At 37.8% G+C, this 11614-nt stretch overlaps 1 protein-coding gene across 3 annotated transcripts in view; it reads left to right on the forward strand.

Annotated features, from left to right (window-relative positions):
• Nucleotides 1–11614, forward strand: part of GRM8 (glutamate metabotropic receptor 8) — a 739885-nt gene that overhangs the window by 328119 nt on the left and 400152 nt on the right. For 2 of the 3 annotated variants that reach the window (XM_077770781.1, XM_077770780.1), the window contains exons 3-5: nt 2850–2985; nt 3453–3607; nt 4669–4806. In XM_077770781.1, the coding sequence (XP_077626907.1) occupies nt 2850–2985; nt 3453–3607; nt 4669–4806 (429 nt within the window). The remainder of the gene's footprint in view (nt 1–2849; nt 2986–3452; nt 3608–4668; nt 4807–11614) is intronic. The other variant, XM_077770782.1, reaches the window with a different exon arrangement.

Genomic DNA, 11614 nt, shown 5'->3' on the forward strand with positions numbered 1-11614 from the left:
GATTTAAATATTCCCTCTGAGTGATCTGCTCACTCCTGACACTTCAACTACCTACTGCATCAGCACCTGACGAAACTGCAATTACATTTTCCATCTCTCTTTAGTTCCAGACCAACATCTTCAATTTGATGTTCCATGGGTACTTCAAAGACAATCTGTCCTGAATCAAAATCATTCTTTTCTCCTCTATGTACCTTCTAACTTTCCTGTATTGCCTGCTTGTTTAATGGAGGCATCACACAAACTGGTCACAAAGGCCAAAACCTTAGTGTTGTGCCTAGTGGTTTCCCACTATCTCACTGCTTAGATAAAATCAGTACAACCTAAATATATACAATTTTTCTTTGTAAATCCTACCTCAGTAAAGCTGGAAAAATAGTAAGAAGCTTCATTGATTCTAACTCAAATTCTAACATCTCCATCTACTCCTCCTCAGCACCAGTAGCATTGTCTTAGGCCTCATTCTCTGTGGCTTGTTCCAATAACTTCCTAATGGAGCTCAATACCTCTTGTTCTTTCTCTCTGGTTTGTCCTCTGCATGAGTTACGTTACCGTCATCTATTTTTCCTCCATGAAAGGCAGTGTTCACAAATGAGACATATTTCTATGGGCTACCTAAAAGGTGAAGAAATAGAAATATTAAGTGAGGTAGTTAAGCACCTTAATTATTCATAATCTTCCACAGGACCTGCACAAGCCATGCATAATGTGGCCCCCGTCTACTTCTCATCTTTGTCTCACATTTCTCTCTCTCTCTCTCTCTCTCTTTCTCTCTCTCATTCATTCATTAGCTCTGATGGCTCTTTCCTGCCTTTTCACATGCTATTCTCACCCATTCTCTCTTCTGTCTGACTTCAGTAACACTTTATGGAGACTTTTCCTGAACACTCCTCAATGTAAATTAAATGCCCTTGGTCTTTCTTATAGAACTCACCATAATTTATAATTATAGACTTACTTTTGTTATTGTTGTTGTTTGCATTAAGCCTTTTTACCCACAGTGTTTCTACACTCTGAAGGAAGAAACCGTGTCTATTATATTCACCATTGCATCCACAGCCCCTGTGCAGTAGGGACATGCAATAAATATTTAATGAAACAAGGAATCAGTCATCACAACTACTATTGGTATGTTAGTAGGCTAGCTATCTATAGGCTCTGTTTATGGATTATGGGCAGTTCCTACTCCTTAAGAGTTTAGTAAGAACATTGCTAGTGTAGGGATAACTTAGACCATGCTCTGACTGATCAGAAATATAACTCAGTACTCTAACACTTGTTATCATACATTATTGCTACTACATGGTAAGTCTGATCACAACATACTGGCTACCAGACATTTCTTCTTTGTTTGGATACCTAAGGTTTCTTCCCAAGACATAAAACTCATCATCTAATTTTCCTTCTGAATATTCAGCGGGCTCCCATTGTTTTCAAGATAAAGTCCAAATTATTTGGCATATCTAACAAAGTCACTCACAAACCGGGCCTGGCCATTCTTTCTAACCTCAGCCCCAGCCAGTCTTGACTGTTGGCCATGATCAAGCAAGGTTCTTTCATGCTTTTGCCTTTACCAGAAGTGTCCCATCTTTGTCCCTGGATGGATGTATATTTGCTCTTTAAAATCCAGCTCTCTTAAGCACTTGAATTACTTCTTCCTCCATGTTCCCATTGTGTAGGTATATCCTCTTAATTATAAAATTTACATCATATTCTATGACAATTTATTGGAATGACTATCTCCAGATGGTAACTCCTGGATTAGACTGTGATTCCCTAGTGTCCAGCTAAATACATAACCATAAAATGGAACACAGTAATGTTTGGGTGACTGAATGTATTGGCAATTGTTTGGAAGTAAAAATGTCATTACCTACTGAAGCAATGTTATAAATGGTGCTTTCTCATCAGACTCAAAAAAATCCTATTTAAGCCATAATGCAACTGAAACATATTGCTAATATTTCTTTTTCTTCTAATATTAGAATATGTTCTCTTTCTACTCCAATATAATTGAGGAACCCAGAGAGGTAGCAGAGGTCTTTTCCAAACTTTTCTCTGGTTTCTCATTGTCTTAGAAGGAGAGGCCAAAGGAAGAACTCTTTTTTCTTTCTTGCTTTCTTGCTTTCTTTTCTTGCTTTCTTTCCCTCTATCTCTTTCTCTCTCTTTCCCTCTCCTTCCTCCCTCCCTCCCTCCCTTCCTTCTGTGATAGTGGGATGGGATTGCTATCATTTTGATTTTCTTGGTGGAGAACACAATGTCAACTGAACGTTTGAATCTTTGGAACTTGCCTGTGTCTCAAATAGTCTTGAAGACTGCTTGTTTCATAACATACCATTTTTTCTGATACATAAAACTTTTGCTGTAATACTATGAGCTGTAAAATGAAATTAACTTTAAAGCAGGTCTACTGATAGATAGTAGCAGAAGGATCCTTTTACTTAATAGGTGGTCTCACCTATAAGATATACTCATACTTTTTATTAATTCAAGCACTTGTTTTTCCTTAAGTCAAATGAATCAAAACAGCCATTCTGCTTTGCACTCCTTGACTCTCATTACACATCTTGCCCACTTTGCACACTTTTATTATAGACATCCACAAAAGTAATCTTTAAGCTTAGAAAATAAAGCAACAATGCTGATGTGTGATTAAATAATTGATGTCATTTATTTGATATATATATTGTAATGCAACAAACATGATTGCTTTAATAGATGAGAATGACATGTTTTGAAAAACATATTGCATTGAATCACACGTTTTTATAAAATAGCTAACCTCATTAAGTTGGTTAATTAAATAAGTGCCATTTCTGAGTCACTCTCTCTCTCTCTTTTTAAAATAGGTGGTGTTTGCATTGCTCAGTCACAGAAAATCCCACATGAACCAAGACCTGGAGAATTTGAAAAAATTATCAAACGCCTGCTAGAAACACCTAATGCTCGGGCAGTGATTATGTTTGCCAATGAAGATGACATCAGGTGCTGATTAATTTTCTTCTTTATGTAGGATCAGATTTGCTTTAGATCAGATCACATCCTTTTTTTTTTTTTAATATATTTCATGTTCAATGTAAAATCTTGTGAGATTTCACAGGAATTACAACATTTTCATGCAATTACAGATTGCCTTCTGCTGCACAGAGACACAACAGCCTTCTAGTTCCTCAGTCTGAAATGGGTATAGAGTAAAACGTGGGGACTGAAAGAAATGAGACAAGTAAGGATGATAGACAGAATAATGTGAATGAGGGTAAGGATAAGGCTGACTAGCAGGTGCCAATGTGTTTCCTTTAGAAATGATAAGACTCAAGCAGTTAGTGATTGACTAATTGTTTAACACTGACCTACTAAATGTATATAATTCGATATAACTGGCCTTGTAACATTCGTTAAGTGGAGTGTTTCTTGAGAAATATGGTATGCTCTATTTCTTTTTATTCCTGTAGGAGGATATTGGAAGCAGCAAAAAAATTAAACCAAAGTGGTCATTTTCTCTGGATTGGCTCAGATAGTTGGGGATCCAAAATAGCACCTGTTTATCAGCAGGAGGAGATTGCAGAAGGAGCTGTGACGATTTTGCCCAAAAGGGCATCAATTGATGGTAAGGAGAAGCCATAGAAAATTTGTTTCATTCCAATTGAATCAAAACTCCAAAGCAAAACCAGAATATCAGCATATGATGAAATGTACCCATTGTTGATGATTCTGGGTAACTATTTAACCCAATATATATTTTTCATTAGAAAAGAATACCCATTATATTTTCTCTTTAAAAAAGGGAGTTACAGTTGGCCTTAGCTATTTCTGTGATGTTAGCCCTTTCCATGATGTTGCCCTCTCAGCTTGCGTATTTCCATGGCATAGATGATGGTTACAGCATTGCCATGGGGAGAGTGTTTACTTTATATAAAATGGAGATGTGAGACTGGACTGACCCTGTAGATAAGTAAATGCAACAGAAAAGATGTTGAGCTTCCCTGAAGGGACGTTTGTCTCCCAGATATCATTTCTAATGGTCTTAGCAGTGACTGAAATTCCTACCTTCCTTATTATCTTTTGGAGTAGAACATTAGTTCCAGGTGGTCTCTCTTTGATGCGGTGTCACCTGAGCAGGCTAACACCTTAGCCCATTACCCATGACTGCATAAGACTACATCAGAGCTAATTAGTTTATTGGATTAGCTGAAAATGGAACATAGAGGATAGATACATGTTGAGACAGGCAGAAGCATAGAAACCTGGAACACTAACTCCTGCTAGGAGAGAGAGAGAAGAATGAGAAATGTTGAGTTGGTTCTGAATATATAGCATAATGTCACTGGTCACTGTGATGTAGAGGAGAGGGAGAGGTTGTGAGGATGACATTAACAACAGGCCCTCCTGTTATTCGTCTATAGAGCCAGGTGCCTAAATGGTGAAGAGTGAGGGTGATGATATTATCTGTTGATAACCCTTGGCTTTTACCATAAGGGAAGACTTGTTTCTGGGCTATTGGTTCTCCATTTGTTAATATGCTTTGGGTTGGTTTTTTTTTTTTTTTCCAAGCAATGATCACAACATATTCATTCAAATATCTGTTGTAATATCCATTCAAAAACTCTGACAGTATTTGGTTTTGATTTTGAAATAATATTAAAATCATACCTTTTCTCTCTAAAATAGGGTTTGATCGCTACTTTAGAAGCCGAACTCTTGCCAATAATCGAAGGAATGTATGGTTTGCAGAATTTTGGGAGGAGAATTTTGGATGCAAGTTAGGATCACATGGAAAAAGGAACAGTCATATAAAGAAATGCACAGGTAACCACTGAAATGTTTTCCTTAGTGCATTTGTTTTATCATTACTGAAAAATGAAGTTTTTCTATATGGATAATGATCAGAGTATTTTCTATTGCTTCATTTTTTTATTAGTTTCTCAGCAGCATTGAGCATACACTGATCATTCAACAAACTTCTGTGTACTCATTGAGTCTTACAGTCAACAAGTATTTCTTGACCACATGTAATGTGTCCAACACTGGTGTGTGTGAATTCTATTTAAAAACATTATTGAGTTTCTACTATGGGCAAAACACTTTAATAGGCTTGGTGTGATATAGACAAAAAAATCAAGAAATGATACTGGTCTCCAGGAACTTAACATGTAGTGAAGATGAATGATCATAATACATTGCTATTAGACATATTTTTTTGCACCATTTCAATCCATGTCCCCTATAATATAATTGTCCCCCATACCTTGCATAGCTCTTGCAGCCATGAATTTTTTTATGCTTTACCATCTATATCTTGTGCTTAAAAATAATAGTGATATTAAATGTGCATGTTTTGAAGGTAAAAATGAAACATTTTTAAAAATTTTTAGATAACATGATTATGTACATAGAACCACCTATGGAATTTTAAAAATAACTTAGAAGTAAGCAGTCAATTTAGCAAAACCACAGACACAAGGTCAATACACAAAACCTTTTAATATATCTATATCTATAGCATCTATATATTTATAGTTTCTTTTATAGAAACTAACATGTGGAAATGAAATTTAAAGAATACTGTTAATAGCAGGATCAAAACCCATAAAGATTAGGGATTATTTTAACAAAGATGCATAAATCTTCTGCATTAAATACTGCAAAGCTTGAATGAAAATTTTATAACTATATACCCCTCCCTCACCTATTCCTTGTTCTCATGTTTTGATATATCCTCCTTTCACTCTGATCAGTTCCTTTGGAAATAGCTGCTCAATAAAAGGCATAGTCTGAAAGTGGTAGAACAGACATATAAACAGAATGAGGCTGCGGATGTGAAAAGTAGGCAGCATGCTGTGGAGTGTCTGACTTCAGGTTTCCTGTGTGCCAGGTCCCCTTCCAGGATCTGGAACAGAGATAGGATCTGTGGTCATGGGGCTTACTTTCCAGTGTGAGTAAACAGACACTAAAGAAGTAAATGTATAATTGAAGAGATACTTCCAGATGCTGAGATGTGCTTATGGGAAATACAGGGGGTAGATGTGAAGGGCTGACGGTGTGGTGTCGGCAGGAAGGGTGGCCATTAGGCTGTGTAGTCAGAGAATGCTTCCCTAAGAAGGTGACATTTGAGATGATACATGAATGGCAAGGTGTTGTTGGCCATGAAGATATGATGGCAAGCCATTCCAGGATCTAGGGCAAGCCTCTTTTGTTTAAGTCATAGGGGGAAAAAAATTCAGGGTGGTTGGGGTGGGTGAGGGAGGGTAGTGAGAGGAGAGTGATGGCCAGTGAGGCTAAAGAGATAAGCTAGGGTCATGTCATGCAAGTTCTTCAAGTTCCTTCCAGAAACTCGAGAGCTGAGGAGTTTGGGTTTTATTCTACCTATAGAATAGAATTACTCAAGGCTTTTTGTCTAGGGCATTGCTGATACCTGTCTCAAGCAGATTTCTCTGACAGGAGTGTGAGAGGATTGCAGATCAGAAGAAAGGAGAAAGGTCAGTCAGGGCCTGTCCAGTAGTCGTGGTGATAGTCACAGCCTAAACAAGGATGTGCAAATCAGGGCAGAACACAGAGGAAAGAAGTCCTGGAAAGTAGTATTTACAGTAAGTATATAGTGAGTGACTCACACTGGGGTGGGGGTAAGCGATGGAGACTCTGAATGTAAAATCTCTACCAGCTAGGACTAGGAAAAGGGTGATGTAATTAGTTCACAGAGAAGACAGAATGAAAGGTAGGTCTGGAGGGGGCAAACTTGAATTTGTTTTTGAGATAGCCCCATGGAATTGCCCAGCAGGTGGCAGCATAAGGTCTGGGACCCCACAGAGAATTCAGCACTAATAATTCAGGTTAGTGAGTGGCAGATGGAGACTTGGAAGTTAAAGACAAGGGCAGAGGTGCAATTGCTGGAACTTTTTGGAGCAGAGCTGAGGGATGACATCTGAAGATTCTAGGGAAGGAACCAGAAAGGGCAGCAGAGCTTGACGGGTGTGTGAAGGACATGCCATCCCAGTGTGCAGGAATAAAGATGGAGTGCATGCAGTTTCAGTGCTGCCGAGAGGTATAGCTGAGGGATCCAGGAGTGGGGTAGGTTCAGATCATGAGGTGCTGAGTTAGAGCTGGAATAGAGAAAGGGGAGGAAAGAATGATTTTCTAAAAAGTTTGGCAAAGGAAGAGAGAGGTATGGTGAAACCCTTGAGAAAGAAGCAGGGTTACAGAAGTTTCATTTAGGATAGGGCACATTTTGAGCATGTTGTCAGATAAAAATAGCAATCAGAAGGAGTAACTAGAGAAAGAGAAATTAGCTGTGGGATAGGATCTTGACAGAATCTTTAGGGAGAGGCATTAAGAGGGAGGTGTTACCTTTAAATAATGTGATCTAGTTGGGGGGAAAAAAGGTACACGTAAAATCGTATATGAGCAGAGGAGGAAAAATCCCATAATTAAAAGCTAAATTTGGACATAGATATTATGGAACTTCAGAAAATGTATGACTGTAAGTTCAGGTTGGAAAATTCAAAACTTCATGGAAGAGGTGAGAGTTTGAAAAGAAAGATTTAAGAAAGAGCATCCAAGATGAGGGAGAAGATGGGCCAGCTGGGCAAAGGCACAGAGTAGTAGCACAGGACATGGAGATGTGTGTGAGGGACAGGGAAGAGGTCCAGCCTACTGGAAAGAGTGCATATTAAGGAATAATGGGAAATGAAGAAGGTCTAGTTTACAGAAGGATTTGAAAGGGAAGTTTATGGAGTACCTTCTGTGTTTTCCTTCAGGTGTATATTACACTATGCTTAATTCTGACTTTTGAATGTTACTGTAGATTATGTGCAAACATTCGCATCCTATTGTCATTTAGATCCTACTAATGAAAGTCTACCACTTAATGAAGTAATGAAGTGGATGAACTCCGTTTTATGTATTTATGCCTAATAACTAGGAAATTAGTTATAAAGTAATCATAACTTTTAATAGACTTGTTTTCAGAAAATCAAGTTTCTTTAAACTCTTATTTTAAAAAAATGTTGAGAAGCACCTGGGTGGCTCAGCCAGTTAAACATCCAACTTTGGCTTAGGTCATGATCTTACAGTCTGTGAGTTGAGCCCCACATCGGGCCCTGTGCTCAGAGCCTGGAGCCTGTTTCGGATTCTGTGTCTCCCTCTCTCTCTGCCTCTCCCCTGTTATTTCTCTCTCTTTCAGTCTCTCTTTTTCTCTCAAAAATAAGTAAACATTAAAAAAATAAATAAAAAACAAAGTTAATGTATGTGTATGTCTTTTAGCATCTGTAGATGGTGTATGCCTGATACTTATTTCAGGCATAATACTGACCGAGGTTGTGGTACAGTCCACACATGATTGCATGTCTGTTTCAGATTCCTTGATTTATTTGGGTGTTGCTAAAATTGTAAAAGTCTATCCAGTAAGAACTATGTCCAGGTCCTTGAAAATGGTGTTTACTCCAAGTGCTAGGGCAAGTGCACCCTTAGGAAACAGGATCAGTAAATAGATTTTCATGCAAATTCCATTGTGAATGATACTGAAATAACTTGTCTCTGAATGGAAAAGAAATAAATGATGCAATGTTCTAAGTTAATTTTCTTAAAGTGGTAACACATGAATATTTCCAGATGTTGAGAGAAGATATTTGTGCCCCAAATTACCATCAACACAGTTTTCATTTCTATTTTGGGGGAGGAAAGATCTAACACATTAGTGGTCAAATTAAGAAGGAAAATTTATGGATATTCATGGAGTAGAGGTGTCCAGGGTTTGAAAATTATTTACATTTCCAATTTGTCCAATCCCACCAAATTCAGAAATGAATGTATACAGATGTCCATGTTTCAAAAATTGGCCTTTACAGAGTTCATGTTTGACTATCCACAGTGAGTCAAAAAGTCAGAGAAGTGTGTGAAAGAAGATCTCTATTAGGGACTTTATGCTGAAATTAGGGTATCATTTGTGGGTTATGTTCTGAGTAAAATTTTACATTAGGCAATGATAATCTGTGAACATAATTATTCACTTCCATTGGGGGCAATACTGGCAATGTATTTACATGGATAAGAAAGTGCTTCCCAGCAGGGTAGGGCTTCTGTCTTATCAATTTTCTGGAGACAGAATGTCTTCAAGCAGTGAGGAGCATCCTCTTCCTAAAATTAACTTGGTGCAAACAGTTTTCTGAGATGATTTTTCCCCCTAGAATCTCAGGAAAGCTTTCAAAAGGATGTGATATTACTGTTAAGTTTGATATGCTGGCCAAATTCCAAAGTGAAGCAATTCCTACCATCCACTTAGCTATTTATGTGGTTATTATTGCTTCTGAGAGCTGCTGAGTTCTGAAAGCTACTACTACTTAATCCTACTTAAAATTCCCTTTGTCTGTCTCAAGAAGGAAAAAAGGATTCTTTTGTACTTGTTATCAGTGCTGATGGGTGTTATTTTATAGACATTTATCTGACCTCTCTCTCCCTTTCCCCCTCCCTCTTATTCTACTCTCAGCCTTAATTCCTCTCCACTCCACACAACCCAGATGCCCCCTGAAAAATGTGGGTCTTCATCATCTCTCCCTCCTTACACTGCGTTTCACTTCCCCATTTCCCCATTCTGACCTCTGCCTAAACTCCTCTTCTACTTTCCCCTTCACCACCTCACTTTTTCTTCTTCTTGTCTTTTCTCTGATTACTCCTCAGTCTGCTGTATTTTGGTCCAGCAAGAATTTCACTGGCAGTAGGGAGTTTTTCTTTTAAGGTCTCACTTGATTTTTTTTTTTTTTTTATGGCTGTCATTCTGATTTCTCATCTTCATAGTGAAGTCTGACAGCGAATATTGCAGGGGCCGGAGTATGTACAGGCTAGCTGCTTCCCAAAGGCAGTCTCCCTCTTGGCTCACACTGTGTCCTGGCCTTCATTTCTTCACTGTGAACTGTGAATAGCTCTCTCTTCTCTTAACAAAACAACATCCATGACCAAGCCAACAAATCAAGTTGGCTCCATATAGCATCTTAAAACCTTCTTTTGCCTCATTCACCCATTCATCCACTTGTTTATTTAATTTGGATGACCTGCCTTCTGCCAGACACTGTGCTACAGATACAGAGACAAAGAAAGGACCATTTTTGCCCTCAAATTGCTTTCATAGACGCACACACTGTCTTCCGGCCTTTGAAGTGCTTTCCTTGTCTGTTGGGTTTTAATCCTTAGCCAGGAGGCTGGGGCACTGCTGTTTAGCCTGCATATGGCTGACACTCCGATGCTAAATGATGGTGAGCATATGTTACTTGAAATGGCCTATTGATTCTTATTTATGATGATAGAAATAGTGGTAATGGAAAAAGCAATGCATAAATATGTTTCTTCCCTCAAACAAGCAATTCTGTCAGTGAACCAAATAGCAGGCTCAATAATTAGCTCCCAGAAAGGCCTGTCAATTTCTTTTCCTTTTTTTTCCCCCCAATTTATTTTCTAGGGCCAGAGTAACTAACTAGGTAGCCTTTCAGGTGAAACTCCCTCTCCACAGTCTTGTATTTTCTTTGGGAGGCTATGGAAGGTGGAAACTTTTACCCATTCACCCTGGACTCATGGAGACTATGTGAATGAATTGGGTAATTAAGAAGAGGGATGGATTTAGACAATTTGATTTGGTGACCTAGAGTGAAGGGAAACTAAGATAGCTTTCCCTGTGTCAAAATATGTTCTGCCATCCTTATATGCCCCTTACTTAGAGTAAAACTCTTTGGAGGGCAATGTCTTTAAATTAGTACCATGAGGTGGCTGTTAGCCCATATGCTCCTGTTCTTAGTGAGTAAAATAGCAGAAATCCCAGAATGACTTATTTATACCACTTCTGAGCTTCCATATTGAATTTTAATAGATTGAGAAACAGGCATTGATTTCAGACATACTAGATTTCAGAATTTGAGACTCTGTATGTAAAAATTGAGATCATGCTCTCATTTTCTAGATGAAGAAGCAGGAACCCAGAAAGATTAAGAAAATTGTTGAAAATTCTCACAGTCTCACAACTGCAACTAGAATCTTGGTCTGTTTTATTTATTTAAATTTATTCTTGACTTGTATATCCTCAATTTATTTTATTGTCTATTTCAGAGTTTTAACACATAGTTGGAAATTGTTTTCTCTTTATGATATTTTATGTATGACAGCAATGCATTATGGAATTTTAAAATCAGCTACAGAGTGAAATGGAAGTAACATATTGGTTGCTACCTAATCCTATAGAAAATGATATTTTAGTATTCTTCATATTCATTTTCAATGATATATGTAGTGTTTGCAAGTGGGTCTTAGACAGAATATACCTTTCTTCCATTTCCCTGGCCCCCTGCCCTTTATAAAGTAGAGCTTAGACTATTATTTCAAAAAATAGGAGAAATTATCAACTGTAAGTTTTTATAACTCTTAAGTCCATTGGCACTGAATTATAGCATTTCACTCTACTAAATTAATTTGATCATCTATTCCTTTATAGAAAAAAACTCACCTATTTTAAAGCACTACAGGAAGCACTATAATGTATAATAGCACTTCTGGAACTTTAGTGTGCACATGAATTACCTGAACATCTGGTTAAAATTAATAGGCCTGGGGTGAGGCATTCTGCATTTCCAACCAGTCC

This window comes from Crocuta crocuta, unplaced genomic scaffold (genome assembly GCF_008692635.1).
Source record: "Crocuta crocuta isolate KB4526 unplaced genomic scaffold, BGI_CrCroc_1.0 scaffold266, whole genome shotgun sequence".
NCBI lineage: Eukaryota > Metazoa > Chordata > Mammalia > Carnivora > Hyaenidae > Crocuta > Crocuta crocuta.